This window comes from Syngnathus typhle, linkage group LG5 (assembly GCF_033458585.1).
Source record: "Syngnathus typhle isolate RoL2023-S1 ecotype Sweden linkage group LG5, RoL_Styp_1.0, whole genome shotgun sequence".
NCBI classification, from domain to species: Eukaryota; Metazoa; Chordata; class Actinopteri; order Syngnathiformes; family Syngnathidae; genus Syngnathus; species Syngnathus typhle.
Window position 1 is genome coordinate 8,745,545 of NC_083742.1, and position 22,750 is coordinate 8,768,294.

General features: G+C 41.3%; 2 protein-coding genes and 1 long non-coding RNA gene across 4 annotated transcripts in view; 2 read left to right on the forward strand and 1 right to left on the reverse strand.

The window, feature by feature from the left end:
- Positions 1-9,922, reverse strand: part of LOC133154631 (leucine-rich repeat transmembrane neuronal protein 4) — a 33,944-nt gene extending 24,022 nt beyond the window's left edge. Inside the window, exons 1-2 of one of the 2 annotated variants that reach the window (XM_061279485.1) lie at positions 9,375-9,922; positions 7,346-8,886 (exon numbers count right to left, since the gene is read on the reverse strand). In XM_061279485.1, the coding sequence (XP_061135469.1) occupies positions 7,346-8,886; positions 9,375-9,405 (1,572 nt within the window). In that variant the 5' untranslated portion in view covers positions 9,406-9,922. Of the gene's footprint in view, positions 1-7,296; positions 8,887-9,374 lie in introns of both variants that reach the window. The other variant, XM_061279486.1, reaches the window with a different exon arrangement.
- On the forward strand, positions 1,659-4,691 carry LOC133154632 (uncharacterized). Its single transcript, XR_009714502.1, has 3 exons — positions 1,659-1,825; positions 3,881-3,986; positions 4,200-4,691. It is a non-coding gene; the product is annotated as an uncharacterized LOC133154632 (long non-coding RNA).
- A 6,545-nt stretch (positions 9,923-16,467) lies between the features above and the next one.
- On the forward strand, positions 16,468-21,391 carry lrrtm4l2 (leucine rich repeat transmembrane neuronal 4 like 2). Its single transcript, XM_061279874.1, has 3 exons — positions 16,468-16,639; positions 16,749-16,775; positions 17,104-21,391. Exons 1-3 carry the CDS (start codon positions 16,603-16,605, stop codon positions 18,726-18,728), a joined length of 1,689 nt encoding a protein of 562 aa, XP_061135858.1. The 5' UTR covers positions 16,468-16,602; the 3' UTR covers positions 18,729-21,391.
- The last annotated feature ends 1,359 nt before the right edge of the window (positions 21,392-22,750 follow it).

The window sequence follows — 22,750 nt, forward strand, 5'->3', positions numbered from 1 at the left end:
TGGCTGCTCGAGTGAGTAATGATCGGTCTGAGACACCGACGGCATCGCATTGTACGAATGCTGTAAACAAGCACATCTAACCTGGAGCGAAAGAACACTTTTATGTGCTGAAGCACGGAGTAACTTTATTGCATATTTCATTACTAGAGACAGATGTAGTGTTTATCACCATCTTATTAGTTCCAATATCCTTATAAGAATACTATTGGAACGGATGTGCTTCATGAGTGAAGCTTGTGGTTACGCAACATTACTTTGAAGAAGTCACTGTACTTTTACTGACTTTGCTAAACATATTCCACCTCCTCAGAAAAGCAGACATCTTAGAGTGAATCATACACATCTCAAGAGTGGGTTTGTTTTGGGGGAGAGCTGAGTTGACACAGCCATGTATGTGAGGTGGTGACATCTGATTACTGCTAATGACTCCCTCTGCAACAGTTTTAATCAAAGGCTCATCATTATTTCCTGTGTGTGTGTACAGAAGATATTTCTTGTGGTCGAAAAGTTGTTTTTTTAAAGCAAGTAAACGCCGGATGAGTTGATTTGAGCATGATTTACAAGTGGGAATAAATGGTAAACAGGCTAAATGTGGCTTTCATAACACTGGACCTCCTGCCACAATAAGATACAGTAGTTCTCATGTAAATTTATTCAAATCTGCACTGAAGAAAGAGAACAGGTTTTTGTCGTTTTATATGTTTCTTTCCTTAAGCAACAGTTCCTGTGGAACAAAACATCTTGTACTTTTTCACTTGAGCATTCTTTATACGTAGGTGTCTTTTTTTATCAACACATGACATGGACAAAAGTTTGCAATTTCAGAATCAAATGAGAAAGTTGAGCATTAAACTGGTCTTGTTTCTGCAGTTAGTCTAATCCTACATTTTATGTTTCATTAAACTATTTGATGATGTACTAGAATTTAAGCACAGCCAAACTCCCAAGTCAGAAATAACCATCTTTTCAGTGACAGTGGTTTTATATATTATGTCATTAGTTGGGTCATGCTGAGCTGGAGCCTTTTCCAACTGACTTTTGGGAGAGAGTTGGGGAACACCCTGGACTATTTGCCAGCCAATTGCAGTGGTTCAATTCCATGTTCAAATTTAACAAAATTAATGTAACATGTAATTTGCTGAAGATCCAAACAAAACATATTATTTTAATTAGATATGATATGATATGATATGATATGATATGATATGATATGATATGATATGATATGATATGATATGATATGATATGATATTATATTATATTATATTATATTATATTATATTATATTATATTATATTATATTATATTATATTATATTATATTATATTATATACTCCACAAAGAATAACCACCTTAATAGATATGTTGGGCTTTATTTTCGTAGACAGAGCATGTGCGCTCTGGCGTAAAAACTGGCACATCTTGATTTTTGGGGTGGAACGTGGTCTCCAAGTGCTCACATCACAGCGGTGATCTTATCAACATACTTTGCACGCATCTATTTCCTGCATGGACCCATACGAGTCAGTCCTGCGCTCACCATGTAGACTGTGCTCCTCATCTACGTTGAATTTAGAGAGAATGAAAGGAGTGGCTTCCGTTGGCCGGGGAGCAAATCAACCCTGTTCACACCCTCAACTAAATGCGTACATCTACAAAACAAATCCTCAACCCATGCTCACAGTTACACCGCAATTAAAAAAAAATTCTCAAGACCTGTCTGACAATATCTGTCAAGACTCAACATGAGGCATAAAACTGCCTATTAATAAGCTGTGAATTGCTTCTCATTACACGGGCATTTAAAGGCTCTGTTCTCACCAAGGTAGGTTGTTGATTATTCGATTTGATCAATTTACGGGTTAATTGCTCAGGATATTTTTTTCTGGAAACTAATTTTGTTTTTTGTTTTTGTATCATCAAAAATGTGTCCCCGCTGCAGAGAGGAGAATGCTTACAAAAGCACAGCCAGTGTTGTCTCATTAACTCCTTGAATGGACACATTTTCTCACGTATTTTTGCGCATGACAAGAAAGGAGGCAGACGAAAGCAATCACAGGGAATATGACGAAGACACAATGCTCATTCATTGTTGTTCATTCATATGTTGGAAACTTTTGACCCAAGGTACATGCTTCCAAGCCTTGGTGGCTGTACAACTAACTCTCTATAAGGCAAGAGCTTGAGTGGACCTGTCTAATCATGCTGTTTAACTGCTTATTTAGTCGAAATATTCATTTATCGCAATTTTAATCTTAACATCGTCTTTAAGTATATGTATTGACAAAAAAAATACAAGTATTTCTATTATTTGTGGGGAAGTTGATGTAAGTAAATGCTCATGGGGACAAAACTGTTTTGGAGCTTGTTTGGTGTCAGGAGATATAAAGTAAATCCCACAAGGGCAAAAAGCAACACTTATTTTGAATAATGTCTCCATCTATTGCTTTTTCCTCAAAACAGTTTAAAATCAGATCTTTCTGAATAAAATCAACTTCCCTCCAAAAAAACATTTCATTTCAAGGACATCGCTGCGCCTGAGCTCAAAACCATGTAAAAATACGTGTAGTATATTTCCTCGTCGTCTTATGACTTTTGTGAAACTAGCAAAATCAACTTAAATCTACCAAGTGACGAGGATGCCTGCCCTCTGTGGATTTTTGCAGTGGCCAGTACAAGCTGCTGTCTGGGCAAGTCAGAACAGAATATTGTGAAGGCTGATATTGGCTTCTCATTCCTGACATATTAAATCATCTACAGCTTGCATCTAGTGCCCAAAGAACAACAAGCAAATACTTGGCCAATATAACAGGCACACTGCTGCATGTTCCAAGCAAACACTCCTTTTTTTATATACCCAAAAGAAGGACACGTGTTGCCACATTTATACCCAAGCTTTGGGGCAGGGATAAAATAAAGTATTAAAATTATATTAGAGTTTGTTCCCTGCTCATTATGAGGTTGCATAAAATCACGCGCACACACAGACTCACACGCACGCACACACACATAAAGTCATGCTTGAGATGTCTGCAAAATTGCATTACCAAATAGCAAGTTTCATTTGCGTAGGCCGACATAGTGCTAAGATGGAATGATTGACTGGTAAATGGCTACATTTGACAAATGGAACTGTCCATTGTTCTGAAACCAGAACACATACTTGTAAAGCTTTTATGAAGGTGGCATACATTAGCCGACAATTTTTTTTTCTTTTTAAGATTGGAGTAATGGTTACTATTTTTGTATGACAAGTTTAACTTTAGAACTGGGATCTCAGACCTTTTGGAGTTCCAAATCATTCAAAGCAATAGAAAGGGAAAACAATGGAAAGCATGTTGAGGCATGCTCACTGTTTTACATCACTGTTTATTTTGTCACAGCTTTGACATTTCTCTGTGAAGTCAATTTGAGTAAGGCTTTGCTGTTGATTCAGACAGCATTCACGACATTCGATTTGGCGTTCAAGAAGTCCTCACTTAAAATTGAAAGAGGTCCACTTCAGTATTTGTAAGTAGCGGTCATGAACATCCTTATATAAATTAATGATATATAATTATAGACAGTGTATGTTTCAAAGTGCCACAATAGGTAGAATTGTAAAATACACAAACTAGATTTATTGATAATATTTGTACTGAACTTAAAAGACGATGAACACTTTGTACATTTGTGTTCATTTGTTTTTTTTAAACAAAAGATCTGAGTATCACAACTAAATTCAGTGAACATTAAAGGACTCGCTGCATCCTTTCTTGACAAACTACAGTTGACCTCAGCACCCTGAGCTAATGTTCACAACAAAATATATTCGATACCTCAGTTCTTGACTGCTCATCATTTTAAAAGCGCAATGTTTGTTTGTTTGTTTGTTTACCAGGAACTTCCTCCCTATCCTCTTTCCTGTTTCTCCAATAGTAAAGTTACACTGAGCAAACAATTTGATTGGCTGAATCGTGTCACACCCACACAGACCGACGATGAAGGTAGTGCTGCTTTAGTCCGTTAAAATGAAGATACTGAAAAGCTTCTACTTAATCAATAAACTTGGTCAACGGGAAGCTTCTTCAATCTGTCTTTTTTTTCTTCGGTTAGACACCACTGTATACATGTGTTGTTTTTAATGTCTCGGTCTAGTGCTGACTCTGTTTTAACGAATAAATTCCTCGAAGCCTCATTGATATTTTGTCTGTCAACAGAGGATCCACCACTACAAATTGAAGGAGTACACTGACTGAATGAAATGCCACAAAAAGCAGTTCTCCTCGAGTGTATTAATTGCATTGCTGTTTTTCAACCTCTTTTCATATTTGAATAGTTTTATTTAATGTCGTTGTTGGACAATGACTGAATTTGCATAAACAGCCAAGACCGTATTTTGTATGCCCTAATGAAATTAAATAGTTATTCATCATTTTTTTCCACTGAATACTTGTTTACTCTTCCTCAAGTACTTTTTATCTCTACTCGAGTCCTAATAAACTAAAGATGGAGTACTCTTATCTTGAGTATAGGGCTGAGCGAGTAATTCCAATAATGCGATCAGAAAAATGAATCGACTCTGCCTCGATGATTTAAGAGGCTGCGTAAACATATGCCTGGACTATGTATGGCGTTTATAGTATGTTTCCGCGTATGTTTCAGTATAAACTTTAATTTACTCGGGTATTTTATGTTTGAATTTTTAATGGTCAGGTTTTACAATGTTACAGTGTTGGTTGTGCAGTAAAGAATACATACAAGAGTACAATATCTTGAGTAATGTCTTAATTTTCTAAAAAAAAAAATGACAACCGATTATTTGATTAATTGATGTAAATAATCACTAGATTACTCAAACACAAAAATAATCAATAGCTGCACCCTTTGCACTTGTGTACAAGTCTACCCACCTCTGTGGACCAATCTCATTACCTTTCCATATTCAGTTCCTTTTATTTTAATGGCTGGGCTTCCAAATAGTTTTGTTCACAGCATTCCTTTTTTGTCATGTAAATGATTGTTGAGCAATAGCTATGCTCACTCTGTTGATGAATGTCGTTTCTTTTCAAGCCTCCAAGCACCTCGCTGAGTGAGATAAAGTTTTTTTTTTTCCCTATAATATTATCTGCGCTACCTTTGCAGGGGTTGATCTGTGGGTGGACATCAACGAGACTGCAGCTGCTGCTTGAGCGCGGGAGTGAATGTGCCACAAGACTGTGGATCTCCCTGGTTCAAAGTGTTGATCAGATTCCACATTGTTCAGTTTGAGCTTACAGTGTGCGGGTCAGCCTGCTGGTGGAAATCCATGGCAACGTTTAAATGAGAATGCGAGTCAGGCTTCAATTTCAATATCTACACTTTGCCCATCATACACCAGCTATGCGTTTGACAGGGAGAAAAACAAAGAAGAGGAGGATTATTTATGACTCGGATGCACCCAGTCTCTCACTTTCATCCATTTTGACATGCTGTGTGCCATTTGATTCCTGTGACAAGTCATCCTCGTGGGTTTTATTGTGACACAGACCTTAAATGCACTTTGCATGCTGTCAAACAACACCGTGTTCTGATGCAAGTCCCAGTGGGGAAAAAACAGGAACCTCAAAGGGATCGGAAGGTTTCGATGGCCCTGGATAATGCAGCATTATATGGTGACCGTGTAATTCCAGCACACATCCTGACCATGTTAAGACAGTCTGTCTCTGTTGTGCGTTGCTGCATTTCCAATAGTTGGTGCCAAATGTGGCGATGGGAGAAAAAAAAATCCCATTACATCTTTAACAGCTTGGGTTGCTCCCTTGAGCTGTAGAGGGCAAGGAATAACAAAGCTGAGGGAAGTCGCGGCTCCTTACCTCTGATGGGCTATTAGTTATTCTAGTGAGCAGGAGCCCCATTAGGTCTGCCATTTAATGCTCCCATGCCACAGTCACACATGAAAGCTGCAAGATTGAAAAGGTAGCCATTTTACCTCAAGCATCCCTTGTATTTAGAAAAATGCTTTGCCACAGATATCTGACATGGAGCTGATTTAGCTGCTTGTGTACTTATGTGTCACCTGTCATATTAGTGGAAGCCACGATGCACAACTTGACTGGATTTACTCTGCACGTTTTAGTATGTGATTTCATTTACTTTCATGACCCATCAGTGTGTTTATGGACATATATTGAACGCCTGGATCTATCCACACACACACACACACACACACCCAAAAGCCAGATACTGCACTCCAGTACAAAAACTCAAGTCAACTTCCTGGGCAACAACTCATGTCTGGCTCGAGGAGGACACAAGTCGATCATATATATGCTCAGCCATGATCCTAGCGATATCAATCATCCCTGGCACAGTGTCTCTAAATACCACTCAACTCAATGATGATAAAACAAAAGAAGACCGATGTGTAGAACATGTAGGAAAAAGGCTACAAGTGCAAAAAAAAAAAAAGCTAAGCATGAGTAAATTGAAGAATTTCAGTCTCGATCTCTCGGTGCCAGATAGTGATTTAAAATCACTCACCTAAAAGAGCCGAGTCTTAGTATCCAAAGTTTGTGCAGTGTATGCAATGGCATATATGAGTTCATTCATCAAGGAAACGCATCTGGTGATGGTACACAAGGACACATACATATTAAAGGGAAAAATGCTAAAGGCTCTTCTCATTCAACTGCGAGCCTGCACTGACTGAACTTAGTGAATCCCTGGCAATAGGCAATGACATAAGTAGGTGATTGCTCGAGTCACTACTGGAGAATGCAATCGATGCTGCCAATAAATGTGATTATACTTTGCCACTTTGGGCTTATTTACATATGCAACACGACAGAAAAATGGTATGGATTTACATGGCAGGTGTGTTTGCCACCGAAGTAACAAACACACCGGATAGCAGAAGACCACCTGCACAGTGACTCGATCTCATACATTTTCATTATTCCATTGGGGGACAGCAGTCATTGGTGAATAAATAACACACTGGCTGACAAGATCAGGATACATCAATAGCCTCTTAATGTCAAGAATGAAGGATTAAGATACTTTGTGTATAATTTACTTTGCGTGTGGCCCAGGATGTGGAGCTGCTTCTTGGATTGCCACTAATTGGAATGACATTCTAGCAATAAAACAGCTTGACTCGGAACCACAGCTTGGAAGAATTTCAAGGATTGAAAAGCAAATCACAGTGCACTGACCTTTACTTCCTTATTCCAAAACAGACAAGGGCAGGGAGGTGTGCGTGGAGAGGTAGGGGAAGGGTGGGGTGGGGTGGGGGGGGGGGGGGTGTTTGTCTCCACAGATTGTTAGAAAATTTACCTCTCATGCCTCGCAGTGGAAATGGATTTTTGGAGGGCAACGGTCATACCTCGCATTCCCTGGAGCCTGAGATGGTGTATGTGTAAGGTCCTGTCCCATTAACCAGCACATCCATTGTCTCAGAGTGTGAAGGCTTGTAGTCCACGTAATACTCTTGCAGTGGCGAATTAAAGGAGCGCTCAGTCTCCCGAGCCTTTTTCTGACGCTTTTTAACCGTGGAACGTTGCTGAAGCTGCTTGATGCTGCTGGGATAGCGCTTCCACGAAACATAGATAACAAGTAGGATTATAGCCACCGACAGGAGGAGGGCCACAGTACCAGCAATGATTTTATGGAAGGACACATACTCAGAGTCTGGTAAAGGGATTGTCGGAGGGGCCTGCGAAGGAGTAGGAGAGGCTGTCCTGTTTTCTGCCAGCTTCTTGACCACTTCAGGCCGTGTGGGAAGGGGGAGCAGTTCTGTTTGAAATGCAGTAGTGAGAGGCGCCCTTGTTGAGGTAATGGGGCTTGGCGTTACTGTGCAAATGTTGTAAGTCTCCACCACATCGGTGACTTTCTCTCCTTGTGCCTCTTTAGGGCCTGTGCAAATCATTGTGGACTCCTTGTTTCCCTTGAAAGCCTTGAGCCAGTCCACTAGGGGGCATATGTTGGGGTTACAGTGCCACAGGTTACCCGCCAGACTGATGGTGGTGAGGGATATCCAAGTCTCCACCGTTTGCTGAGACACGTTGTTCAATTTGTTGGAGTCCAAGTTGAGGGTCTGGAGGTTGGGCAGGCATTGAAATGTGCTCGGATCCAGCGTCTGGAGCTCGTTCCCGGACAGGTCTAGCTTTTGCAAGGAGGTCCACATCCACGACAGGCCCTGGGTCAGCACTTTGATACGGTTCCATTGCAAATAGAGCGCCCTCAGATTAGTCAGGCGGGGGAAGTGAGCAAAGTTGATCTTGGAAAACTGGTTATGTTCCAAATGCAGCTCGACGAGCTTAAAGAGTCCGGCAAAGGCGTTCCGTGTGAGGCTCCGGAGCCTGTTGTAGCCAACATCTAGGAATTCCAGGTTGCGACAGTCAAGGAAAACACGCATTGGGACAATTTTTAAAGAATTGGACCTCAAGTGTAAACTGAGTAACTTCCGTAGGCCCACAAATTGATTTGGTTGGAGTACCTGCAGTTTATTGTAGGAAAGGTCAAGATTTCGCAAGTTCGGAACATCGTGGAAAGTGTTATTCTTGAGCAGGGTGATTTTATTGGAGCTGAGAATCAGTTCTTTGAGTCTGCGGATACCGTGGAAAGCTTGGCCGTCCACGGCGCCGATGTAGTTGTGATCGAGGTACAGCCAAACCAGTTGACCGAGACCCGCAAACTGGTGGGCTCTCAGGTTCATCAGGCTGTTGTAACGCAGCGAGAGGCCCTGAGTTCCCACTGACACGTTGCTTGGCACGTCACGGAAAGCGTTGGATTCACAGTAGATTATTTTGCCGTCACATCTGCAGCTCTGCGGGCAGGGACGCTCACGCATGGGGTTCGGAGCGGCCAGCAGCCAGGCAGGCACCACCGCGATGAATACAAGCCATCTGCAAAGCACAGGAAGTCCTGCACACACACACACACACACACACACACACACACACACACACACACACACACACACACACACACACACGCACACACAGAAGCTGATTAATAAGAAACTGCACATCGAAAAGTGAGAGGGCACTTCAAATGAATGTAATTTATTTATTTAGTTAATTGATTTCAGAGTCAGACGAATGTTCAGGGGTGTTTGTTAGCATCAGATAAATTAATTTGCACGCTCTGTTTTTTTGCACGGCACAGGCATTTTTTTCTTTTTCTCGAGCATGAAAAACGATTGGTGAAAAAAGCATCAGGTTATCTGTCAAATGGCTGATGACGGACAACCCCCCCCCCCTTCTTCTTTACCCCCAAGTCATATAATAGAAGCCTTGAGGGGAACAAAGAAGAGATCAGTTGAGACAGGTGAAGTTCAAATAGAATGGATAATTAAAAATGGAAATTTTGAAATAATGTATAACATTAAGCCACAAAGACAGCTGACATACCCATACTTGCGCGGTGTCGGCTCCTGCTCATGTTACAGCTTTCTGTTGCATGCGTCCCAGCTCCACATGTTCCTCCAAGCCGGTCAAATAGTGGATCACGTACCCAGAACGCTTGATTCTGTTTTGCACTGAGTGGGAAACGCGCACTTCTGCCTCTGCAGACCCACACCTGCCAGAGACGGCAGCGTCTGCACAAGTGAGACTTTACTTTGCGACGTTACCGCAAAGGATCATCTGGATGTTGCCCACTTGTGACGACCACCTTGCAGAGTCCTTGGAGTGGTCAAGCCCGAATCCTCGCCGGGGCTCGGAGGGGGAAAAGGGTTAAACATCCGGTGGCCAATTGTTGAATCTGGTTTAATTGGGTGGCACGACGCAAAAGGATAACTGAGCGCGTGAAAAGAAATGTTGCAGAATAAAGTGTGGTCCTAGCCTGAGAAGTTGAAATTATCCGCATCCGGCGTCAAAACGCAGCCTGGCGCGGATCAGAGCTGATGACCGTGTCATCAAGAATGGATCAGTTGAGTAGCAACAGGAATTGTGTCGGCGGAGTCCCCGCGGAGAAAAACTCGTGCACCTTTTTTTGGCCCTGAAGTGCCCCCTGCTGGTCTCTGTTCATTTTCCACACTCCCACACAATCAAGAAGTCCGATTGATTACTGAAGGTCTATTGAAAGCCGCATTGACTTTTTTTTTACGTCCTACTCTGAAAAAAAAAAAAAAAACATACAATGAACAACAAAAAATGAAGTCACACTTGATGTTTGACCTTTGACACATGTAAATTGTGAAAATTTTATACTAACCTAAACTAATTTCTGGAGGCGATATCATCTAATTTGTTGATTGAACCTTTTGAGCTAAATAGCAACATTGCACTCAAGTTTATTTAGTTAATTGAGTTAAGTTTAAGTTAATTGGGATGAACAGTTCTTAGTCCAACCTCAAACATTCTGTCACCGATCAGAATGGAGCAGGGGGACCAAATGCAGCTTGGACCAGGGTTTATAGAGGGAAAAAGGGAGTTGGAATAGAGGATGAGGGCACAAACCAACAGAACCGGCAAACTAACATGACTTCCTAATAAAACCAAGAACAGGACAGACTGGATAACAGAAACGGAACTGACCAACAAAGACGTGAGACAAAAAGACATCAACGATCCGGAAGGGAGCGACACACTGACAGGACTTAAATAAGAGACAGGTAAGGAGAGGAAGGTGACTGTGATTAGTACATTGATTGTGAGTAGACACAGGAAGGGAGGGGCGAGTACACAGACGCGGACAGAAACCATGACAACCGACACATAAGACTTCAACGGGGACGAGTCGTGACGTACGCAAACATGAATTTCCTCCCCTCACTTACACAAGTGACATACATAAACATGAATTAATTCTTCAATGAACAATAAATAAGAATGTCTTCAACTCCATGCATTCAGTGTCAGAGTGTGTAAAAAAACAAACATTTTTGTCAAAGGCCATGAGCAATTTTTTTATTTTTGAAATTAAGGGCCAGAAAAAATATTTCTGTTCAAATAATATTACCTTTTTTATTATTATTAAAAGGGATTGGTAACAAAAATGATTTCAATGTCTCAATATCTTTAAAAGTGGAGACGATTTGCATTTTCTGTACAACTACATGTAATTTGCTTCGGCATTTTACATAGATTGATGATTTGGCCCACAGACCTTGAGTTTGACAGCCGATTTGAAGCCTTCTTATTTAACTCAGTTTTATAGATGGTGAATTGATAGCAGTTTTTTTAATCTACCTTACATTTCAGAGGTTCTGGGTCCAAATCCCAATCCTGGCCTTCCAGTGTACAATGTTCACTTTAACTTTCAGGTTAAACTGCAAGCATTACTTTCATGAAGTAATAAATATAGGGTTTGAAGTTCAGTCAACTCGGAAGGGGGTCAGAGTGGAGCCACTGCTTCTCTACTTCGAGAGGTGCCAGATGAGATGGCATCATCATGCCTCCTTGACACTTCCCTGGGGAGGTGCTCAAAGCATGTCCTGATGGAAGAACACTCTGGGAATGACCCAGGAGATGCAAAAAATACAAAACCAACTATCCCAACGCTCGCTCCACTGCCACCACACACACATGCACGGGCTCGCACGCTCGCACACACGCACAAACGCGCACACACACACACACCTCAGTGTATTGCTACCTGCTGCTAAAATTGATCATGCATAAACAAAGGTTGCTGTGAATGCCTCATCATGGGGATTTGAGTCGGGGTTAAAGTCATCGCTTCTAATGGCTCCCTCTGCCTCCATACTTAATGGCAAACGTAATTGCCAGTAATGAACATTAACGCACATTTATGCCCAAACTGCATTTACTTCATAGTCAGTGGAAACCCAAATAAAAGTGATGTATGTAACACATCAGTAGCAGCCACTGATTTAATTTCCACTGTCTAACGTGAAGGCTCAGTAAACACACTCGCACACACACTCGCACACACACACGCACACATTGAATGATCACACAATGAAGACTTGTTTCACTGTAACCTTTCTGTCACTACAATTTCATTGATGGCAGTAGCACCATATGCGGTACGGTATCATCACAGCAGCTTTTTCTGATTTAGAATACATGCTAAAATTTTGTTTCACCCTCACATTTGAGTGGCATGAAATGTATAACGAGCAACCAAAAAATGAGCTCTGACTCGTGATGTCTGAAAAGGTGCACAAATGGAAATTGCAAGTAAATAACTTTTTTGAAGTATTGTGCCTTATAATTATTTAATCTATAAACTTGTTTACTTCCCAATTTATTTAATTTCTAATTGACAAGGAAGACAGCTTGTTACAGCACAATTCTGTTGCTGCAAATAATAACCAAGAGGAGGTAGACATGGTCTACGCTGTGATGTATAATAATATCATGTACTGTTCCATTCAAGTGTGTATCAATGCCAAGATTACACCCCCCTCTTTTATGCACAAATCAAAGCATTCAATGTTTTTTTTCCTGTATATTTCCCCATTTTTAGTGACATATTGAAGAGAGCAGTCCATCCTTTGAGGTAATCCCATGTTTGCGGATGGTAGCATGCCATCGCCATGCAGTCACAAAACTAAGCGCCTTCTTCTCATTGCATTTCTTCTCATTTATGTTGTGCAATAAATATGCCATGACCCACTTTCACATCAGAGGTTCTTTTTTTACAGTACTGTGATTGGCAGATGTGGACATGAATGTCTGGATCATCAAGTTTACTATAGTGACATTCATAACAACCAATAAAGGAAATGATCGTGATTCCTAACACGTTCTAAATTGTTATTTTGGGTTTTTTGCTTGCGTGACCTGATCTCAATCCATGCTTATGTCTCTCATCTTTGATGATTCCCCTAAGGGCCTATCAGATGAAAGTTCAGCATGTCAGATACATAAGAGCACTGCCGCCTCCTCTCAGCATGAGAAGAACACAAACTCCGAGCACAACAAACAAAGGTGTGGCAAAACTCAACCACTAAATTGCTTCCCATGAAACTTTAATGACTGTCTGTGACTGATTGAGCCCTGAATAATAGAGGACCTGCTTTTTTTGCAGAATAATGACTCCCACAGAAACAGGGAACACAACTGTATAAATAGCGCAATAATTAGATCAACAACAAAAAAATCAAGCACGGTAGCAGCGGGTCTTATTTACTCTAAATTTGGTTTCTAAATATGTAAACTAATTATCCGCTGAATTACACTTACAAAATGTGTGAACAGCAGGTAAGCCTTTCTGAGACAGGGTCACACCAAAACATCTGTTCCTTAATGCTTTAATGAGAAGAAGAGAGAAAAGAGTGCTGTTTCACTTTTTTTAGCACTTTGATGCAAATCTTGGACTTTTGACTTGATGCCTTCAAATTGATCCCAGTCAGACTCACCTTTCTGTGATCAGCTTCTTAAAGTTTTTGATGCAACTTCAAGCATCAGCGTGACTAAACTCAATGAGCTGATGAAAATGACGCTTGTTTTTTTTTTGGATGGCGGAAAGCTGAAAAATCATCCTGTCTTGGATACAGACCATGTTCTGTTTTATTTTTGGGAGCCTATGATTAGCATTTAATCTCTTTTCATGAAGCCACAATACGGAGGCTCCAGAACCAAAGGCAACTCAACATTTATTAGGCTAATAATGGAAATCTGGTTTAAATAACATTTAAACACCTTTGTCTAAGAAATCGTTACTTCTTCCTTCTTTGGATCAAGATGAGGATGCTAAAACTTGATTAAAACCATTAAATAACATTTGCATGGATAGGAAGACACACCTCCACCCTGGAAAGAATAGGTGTAAATGATAACAATTGACCCTGACATTTCAATTTAGAGTGGAACAACCATTATAACACTGAATAAACACTTCCTTGTGCCTGGGAAATCTGCTCTTAGATTTATTTGTCTTAAACCTTTACATGCAAAGCACTGTAAAAAATGTGTAAAGGGCAACATAAAGTGGACCAAGCTACTTTTGACTTTTGTAGCACAGATAATAAGACGAAGTGCGGTATATTGTAAGTGTCTGTTAAAAGAGTTGTCTAGGTAACAACAGAATTGTATCCATAGAAAGAATGCGTATGAGACTCTCCTTCATAATGAGGACAGAAAAAGAAATTTGAAGCATTGAGAATTTGGGAAAAAAAAGAGAGAACAATAGTCACTGAGTCACGATATGAAGCCCAAAAACACCCAACCAAAACTCCCACAAAAAATATGGCACGATTCCGAAATGCACAACTATGTGTCGTACTTTAAATCTTATTAAACATCTGTGGAAGGAGCTGAAATGCGCAGTACCCCTCCAATGTGAGACAGCTGGGGCAACAGATGCACCTGTCACATTGAGAGTTTCAGAAATCATTTCATTTCAGCTCTCATTTTCTGACATGTCAGTTTGAGCTTCTGAAGGGTGACTGACTTCTATGGCCAAAGGTACAAAGAAGTCATTTATATCAAATACCATGGCGATCCTCAATTTACCAACGTGACCATTTCACACTTAAGTCATGCACTGCTCCTTGTTGACATTTGACTTGACCTAACTTTACCTTTACTTTCATTCCTGTTCCTAATATATCGTTCCATTACAAAGTGACGATTATGCATTTTATAAAATGTGTATTTTATTTCTGTCTGTCCCCAGTACTGTTGAGCCAAAGACAAATGTCAAACTCGGTGGACAATAAATAATGAGTCTATTCTATTCAATTCTGTTCTACATGTATAAAGATCTGGCTAGGCCTTGTTTATTACACTTTATACCCTTACTTTTGTTGTTTTGAATGTTCACGAGCATTTTTGATCGAATGGAAGGATAGCAAAAAAATTTTTTTTTTATTCTTGTCACATTATGGTCAAAATCATTGGATTGCTTGTTTCCTTTGCTATCCATGTGAAAGGGATTATTTGAAGGGCTTGACTTGCACCAAATGCACATTCCAATTTAACTTTTCGAGAGGTTCTTCTGTCTATCCACTGTGTGACATTGGGATGATCTACATTAACATTATTTAGTAAAGGTGAATTCACCTCCTGATCTCACTTAATGGGGTTGAAACAGGTTAATTGGGCTACATATCAAAGAAGTGTGATGTGTCGTGCATTTCTTTGCTCTCTCAGCCTTCTGTTATTGGCAGTTATAGATAGCGGTTATCACCTCTCTGAAGATGATTGCATGGTAAATTCCCCCTAGCAGTCTCTGATGTGCACACAGTCAGTTAATTTGGGATGTTTTCACTCAAAAGATGAGATGCCATTGAGAAAAAGAGGGATCAGGAAAGATTTTTAAAGTGATACAGTGTTCTTCTGTTTGGATAGTCACAAAGGAACACCTTCTTTTGTCATCAAACGGGAGCTGATTGGTCTTAGATTGCTCCCATTGTGGTTTTCATGAAGGACTGCTCATAAATGCATTTGCACACAATGGACACCAGTATCAGGACACCTACCCATCTACTCTAGCCCTGCTGGATGACCTTTTGATCTATTTTGGCCAAACTCACTTAATACTCGATCGAAAATGCTTTTACTGAGAAAAAAAAAACGAGGACTTCATAAAATAAAAGTCATGGAAATCGATTATTTCCTCAGACGTCTCCTATTGATTTGACTCAGCCATAACAGAAGTTTTGGGTGCGTTCACTAGGTGTCGCTGTTACCACATAGCACGCCATTGCTGCCTGCTGGAGCCGATATCCCAACTGTGGCTTCAAGCTAAATGAGCCAAGTATGGAAAAAATAAACATGAGATTAGCACAAATTCACTCTCACTTGCCTCTTCAAATTGATTCCACTCCCAGGGTTCCCCCCTCTTCAGGCTTCAATGATTGTGTATTTATGCCTGATGCCCGGGCAGTGCAGCTTGATGGATGTGTTGTCAGCATCACATTTAAGTGGACACAGTAATCAACTAACACACACAATTCAAAGCAATTATTCATAAGTGAGCCAGATAATTGGTGGATTTGAGAATACAATGCTGCTCGCTGAGCAAAGCATTTCCACGTATTACTAATTTAACACATTTCCAATCTGTCTCTGAGGAATGCAATAATAATAACTCAGTCGTGCAAACACCAAAAGTAAGTTACTAAATTGGTGGTATTGCAGGTGGTCCGCGAAATTGGAAATGGAAAATAATTGTAACCTTTAAAAAAAAAAGTATTACTTAAACTGGATTTATGGATTGGATCCATTTACGCATCCAAATGATGTCAAATGTAGCTGAGATCCCCAAACTAGACATACCTGAAGTGCACTTCTTCACTATTGTAAACTACATAACTGATTTACGACTGTGATGTAAAATAATTGTTTTAACACTTGATGGAGTCTTTCCTGAACATGAAGAACCAAAACGCAATTCCGAGGTGAGAGAGAGAGAGAGAGAGAGAGAGAGAGAGAGAGAGAGAGAGAGAGAGAGAGAGAGAGAGAGAGAGAGAGAGAGAGAGAGAGAGAGAGAGAGAGAGAGAGAGAGAGAGAGAGAGAGAGAGAGAGAGAGAGAGAGAGAGAGAGAGAGAGAGAGAGAGAGAGAGAGAGAGAGAGAGAGAGAGAGAGAGAGAGGGTTCCGCGACCCTCCATCGGCGCGCCACAGAATGATTGCGCTGCGCACAGACGGCTAAACAGGCAACGGACCCACCTCGCACCAGAAGTGAAAGGGTTCCTTTTCGTTTTGCTTTATTTCCAACGCTGCATGACGGATCAAAACTTCCCGCTGCGTTTCTCTTACTGTGAGTGAAGACACAGGTGGTGCTTCTAAGTGTGTCTCATCTTGCACGAGCTGCCTTTTCTCCACATTTGCGCGCAGATTAATATGCTCTTCATCCATTTATTTCACAGCATTACTCCTTCCCTCAGAAACCATGGGTAAGTGAATACCTTTTATGTTCACATTTCCTTCAATTATTTTCCATTAAGGTTTTCTTCAGTGACATTTTCTTCCCCTGCATATCAACCATGACTAGTAATGACGTTTTTCTGCGTCGGTAAATTACCTGAAAATAGTTAATGTCAGCCTGTTATAAATTCTTCATGAAGCAGGTCTGCACATCACACGTTTTCTCACTTCAACATCTTCTGCATTTTAAGGATAAAGAACTTCTCGTCTTTACTTATTTAAATGTCTTTGAGCACAAATTCTCTAAAAGCAAGGCGCTGTTTTGATTGCTTGTGCCCCACTTTACTCCTCCAACAGGTTCTGTGATGTTGGGCTGGAGGTTTTCATGTCTTCTGGTGCAGGCCGCTGTGTGGCTGCTGCTCAGCAAGGGGGAGAGGATGTGCCCAGCAAGTTGTCGCTGCGAAGGCAAGCTGGTCTACTGCGAATCAGGCGTTTTCCAAGACATTCCGGAGAATATCACCACGGGATGCCAAGGTCTGTCGCTGCGCTATAACAACCTTCTGGTGTTGATGCCCTACCAGTTTGCGCATCTCAATCAACTTGTCTGGCTCTACTTGGACCACAATTCCATCAGTGCCGTGGATGTTTTAGCCTTCCACGGTGTGAGGAGGCTCAAAGAACTCATCATCAGCTCAAATAAAATAGCCCACCTGCACAACAACACATTCAGCGCCATTCCAAACCTGCGCAATTTGGATCTGTCTTACAACAAGCTCCAGTCCCTCCAGCCGGGACATTTGTTTGGCCTGCGCAAGCTCCAGAATCTGCACCTTCGATCCAACGGACTAAAACTGATTACGGTCCGTACGTTTCTGGAATGCCGTAGCCTCGAGTTCCTGGATTTGGGATACAACCGGCTGCGGAGCCTCACCCGCACAACCTTTTTGGGACTGTTTCGCCTCAAAGAGCTTCATTTAGAGCACAATCAATTTTCTCGGATTAATTTCTACATTTTCCCGCGCCTCACCAACCTGCAGGCTCTTTATTTGCAATGGAACCGCATACGAGCCGTCAGCCAAGGCGTACCTTGGACCTGGCCCAAACTGCAGAAACTGGACCTTTCGGGGAATGAAATCCAAACGTTGGATCCCCTGGTTTTCCAGTCGATGCCAAATTTACAAACACTCAATCTGGAATCCAACAAGCTCAGGAGTGTGCCCGTGGAAGCGGTGGCGGCGTGGACTTCAGTGACCACCATCGGTTTGGCGGGGAACTCTTGGGACTGCAGGCCGAACATTTGCCCGCTGATGGCGTGGCTCAGGACCTTGAGAGACGCCAAAGACATCAGCATGATATGCAGCAGTCCAAAGTCTACGCAGGGGGAGAGGGTTGTGGACGTTGTGGGGAATTATTCCACCTGCGTAGACATCATGCCGACCGTGGACACTACCCGTGCTCCGGTTTTATTGACTTCAAGCCCCTTTGTGAACGTCACACCTCACCGTCTCTTGCACGGTGTCACGGAGCTAGCTCTCAGTGAGTCTCCTGGTCGGACCTCACCGCCCTCAGCCATCTGGCCTGATAAGACAGACATACAGACTGTGATGCCCACAGCCGTGAGCTCCTCAACGCCTGCCTCCCTCGCCCCTTCAACTTCGTCCTTCCCAGAGATACCTTTTGAACATATGGCTTTCCATAAAATCATCGCAGGCACCGTAGCCCTGTTTTTGTCAGTGTCATTGATCCTGCTGGTTATTTATGTCTCCTGGAGACACTACCCCAGCACCCTGAGGCAACTGCAGCAGCACTCAGTCAAACATAAGCGCAGAAAAAAAGGCCGGAAGCAGGAGCAGGACCTTAACTCCCAGTTGCAAGAGTACTACCTGAGCTACCATTCAAACTCGGAGACCATGGATTCGCTGGCGAATGAGGCAAGACCGTGTACGTGCACCATTTCAGGATCAATAGAATGTGAAGTATAACGTTTCACGCGCCGTTATGGAACCACAAATGACATTTCTGGCCAAGTCTATTATCAGACGACCGATTTTTTAATAAATGGCTTCATGAAATGTTCCTTTCTATTGCATGGAAGGACATTTTCAGATAAATCTATTTGTCCGGACAGAACAGAACATCGGGATATTTTTGGAGCTCATTATTACTGTGATTAACATGGGAGCTGTGGCATGCCAGCATTTACCACGGTACCCAGTCTACAAACTGACCACAAGTCAGCGCCGCCAATATGTTGACGCTTTCTGGACCGTATCGTCTGTAAAGGAACAGAGACATGTTTTTTTACTTGCCTGTTTTTATCGTTCAATGTAAAATATGAAGCTGTCCGGGCATATTCTTTATGTATTTGAATGTGTACAGTGTTTGGCAAAAGAATCAGTTTATTACTCTGATGAAAGACTTTCCGGCAGGTAAATATCGTCGTTTTAATACTTGGCTAGTTGTACCATTGCATAAGGTACGAATAGCAGTGCCACATTCATTTGGGACAACAGACTCGTACTTGTTTCATCCTTTGTATGGATGATACTCATTTATTCCAAAGTGAATTACGTATCAATTTTAAAGCTGCGTTCTGTCTCATTTTCGTGTAGGAACAAAACTAGTCGGCAGTGGTGGAATCCAAGTGTTTCTAATTGCGGTTACCCCAGTTCGGGCATAACAAAATAGAGCTCCTAGTGTGTTACAATACTGCGTAACACGTCACTGCCCGCAACTACAACTCCAAAAATACACACGTTGAAATGAGTACTTCTATGGCAGGCTCATTCAAAAATGATTGAAGACATTATTATCATTACCTCCTGTATTGGAGCTCATTACAGTGTGTAATTGATCATAAAACTGTTGTGTATTTGTTATAACTAATGTAATATTGATTTTGCATTGTTTGTGAACCGTGCCAACAAATATGTAATTGAAGGAAACGATGATGGTCAAAATGTGAGCCGGCGAAGGAAAAGAAAAGAAACAGGCTTTTTTTCTGCAGAGTTAAACATTTCATAGGATGTGAAGGGCGCATAGAAAATTAATGGCATATTTTCTTATTTTTCATCCTCTTTTGTGACTCTTCTCTTGACTTTAATAACACTGACAACGGTATTAACTGAATGTGGGTCACTGGTGCTGAAACAAACTGGAGCCCACAATTCTGCGACTGTGACACCAAAAATAAAAGCACAGAAGAGGAAAAGCAAAATTGAGGAAGACCCCATGGGGATTGCAGTTGCTACGGGTCAAGTTTGTTATGCTATTAGGGAGACATTATCTGTCTTCCTCCTCTGCTTTCCTTCCACCTCCGCCTTTCAGTGTTCCCTTGAAAACTGAAGATAACCTGCATAGGGGACACGTGGGCATGTGTTGCGTCAGGCAGGATTAACCGATGCTCTGGCATGTGGAATCTATAAAAAGATGATATTTTCCCCCAAGTGTGAGCCACGACCTGTACAATTATACGTTTTACTACAGATGTTGCATGTCATTCTTTGTTTTTGTTGTTGATTGGTTGGTGTTGAAGGGACAGCGTTGCTGACAAGTCCAATTGTTTGTTTTGATTGATGGGTCTTGATCAGTGACGAATGATTGCATTTATTATGATGAGTTTCTTTCAAAGACCAATGGGAGCATTTCCACATGCAAAAACAAAAAGAAAATACAGAGAACAGTATAAATGATTTGTTGGTCCAACTTTGACAGATATTGTAATTACACTCTGATTTGTCTTATAATGACTGATGAAAAGCAATTTTCCTCATGTTTTTGTGCTGTGTGTAGCCAAGGGAGAAATGCTGATTAGAAAGTTGTGGTCTGCATCTCGCAAACCATTATCGGGGTTACTTGTTTGGTTGAAATATTGCAGCGGTGCACAGTATCGACTGAGAAACAACGAGGTACAAACACAGCCGCGCGGTATGCGCAAAGTCAGGCGGAGGAAAAGTCTATATGTTGTCAGCTGCTCCCTGAAGTGGAGAATGTCCTTCAGTTGACAGAGGCATCTGAGAAGCTGACAGCAAAAAAACATGCGGAGGACGAGGGAAAACAGAATTGCAAAAATCCTGCCGGCAGACGTCCAGAAATATGTTTTTTTGTGTGTTCCTGTAAAGTCAAACTGCGTGGGGCCAGCGCACGCTTGACAGGCGTGAAATTTTGATTTACATCTGTCACTGCATATTCTTTTTCAAGCAGAACATGCGTGCAATGTTTTCCTTGCCAAAGGTTCGAGCTGAATTTAGAAGGGAAAATGAAGCCAACACGGTAGTGATGTTATCCCATTAAAGATGCATCTTAAGGTTTTATTGTCATTGCTTTATTCTCCATTATATGAGATAAAAAAAAAAATAAAAAAAATAGATGGTCATTTGTAACTTTTAACCAACCTTTTTGCACTCTTGTAAGAATTACAATCAATGTCTTTTCATGGTACTGTGGTACGTATTGCACCTAAGAATTGTCCCCATTCAAAGGCGATTACATTTTCAAGTGTGTTAACTCTAATGTCGCATAGAAATATTCATTATGTCCCAGAAATCGTTGAACTCCTGGGAGAGGACCACATTCTGCCACACACGACAGATTACAGTTGTTTATTTATATGTGAACGTAGAAGTACGATTTTCATCACCTTCCAGTAATAAAGTTATTATAGTCACCCTGGCTATTGCTTTTTTTTTTTTTTAAATAGAATAAGTGTCCAGTGTCCAATTATGCTTTGGAAACAACTGGCCCCATGACAGAGAACGACAATTGGAAAAAAGAAATCTTCAATCGCACAGCCCATAAAATAAGTTTTTATATGTAGACTCCAGGTTTAATTTGAGCACTTGAAATATAATTTATGATCAGATGGGCTCCATCTATCGATTTGAATTATTTGAGATCACCGTCACTCAAGTGGTTCATGATCTAAACTAGGTATACACTTTGACCTCTGCATCATTATTCAAAATGTAATATGTCATTTTTGGTCCCGTCAGACAAAGGTACGTTTAAGGACTCCACTCTTGCGGTTTGGTAAAAATACCAGTCAAGTCAAAAGAAGTCAAAGTGACTAAGCAAAAAATCTGGGAGAAGTGTATTTGACTCAACTTCCTCCCTTCGACTGCATTTGAAAAGAACATTGACAAGAACATTACATTACTCTAGTTTGGTCACATGACTGCAATGCTGCCAACCTTGAACTGGCTCCCATTCCACTTGAGATGTTATTTCAAGTTGTTGCTTTTACCTATAAAACATTACAAAGCCTTCCTATCTTGCCGACTTAGGGGGGGTTATCTTGTGTCCATCATGAGCCTTGCGCTTACAACAGGCAGTTCTTTTAACCTCTTGGAAAGCTAAAAATACATCAACAGGTTATAAGCCATCCTCTCTTTCTGCTCCAGTACTCAGGAACGGCCCACCACACAAATTAGATCGGCTATCTCTGTAGAATCTTTTAAATCTTCACATAAAACTCATTTCTACATTCTTGCAGTAGGTTAAGCCAGACTTATGGCAATGTTTTTGTGGCCAGGCAAATCTAGTGAAAAGTGTTTTCTACCTGTGCACATGGGTGGAATTTCATTTCTTTTGGTATTTTTGTATATGGGTGTATGTAGAAAGGGGGGTATGAGCCATTGTGGGAGTGAACACAGCCAATGGGAGTGAACACAGCCAACTTATTTCTTGATTATTGAAAGTGGCTCCGCTCAGTCTTTGACATTGCGGAAGTGGAAATTGACCTGCTGGAGAAGATCAGCATGCAAATTAGGATGATTTAACATGAGGATGATTTTTATTTGCCAGGGTGATTACAGATCACTTGAACAAGGCCTTTTAACCACAACTTAGAGCTGCTTTTAACTGGTCTTAGTTCTAGACTACATTCTGCCACCAAATTGTCAGGCGCTAGAGATATGTCAAACCCTTCGCCCCTGATGTCAGCATGTATTTTGGCCTATTTGACTGCCACGTCGCTTCTCTACTCCCTCCTGTCTCATGTTCATTA

Excerpts from the sequence above, each read along its gene's own strand:
- lrrtm4l2 (XM_061279874.1), top strand. The coding sequence starts at position 16,603 with ATGACGGATCAAAACTTCCCGCTGCGTTTCTCTTACT. Across the intron at positions 16,640-16,748 it reads CCCGCTGCGTTTCTCTTACT|CATTACTCCTTCCCTCAGAA; the intron begins GTGAGTGAAGAC and ends TTTATTTCACAG. Across the intron at positions 16,776-17,103 it reads CCTTCCCTCAGAAACCATGG|GTTCTGTGATGTTGGGCTGG; the intron begins GTAAGTGAATAC and ends CTCCTCCAACAG.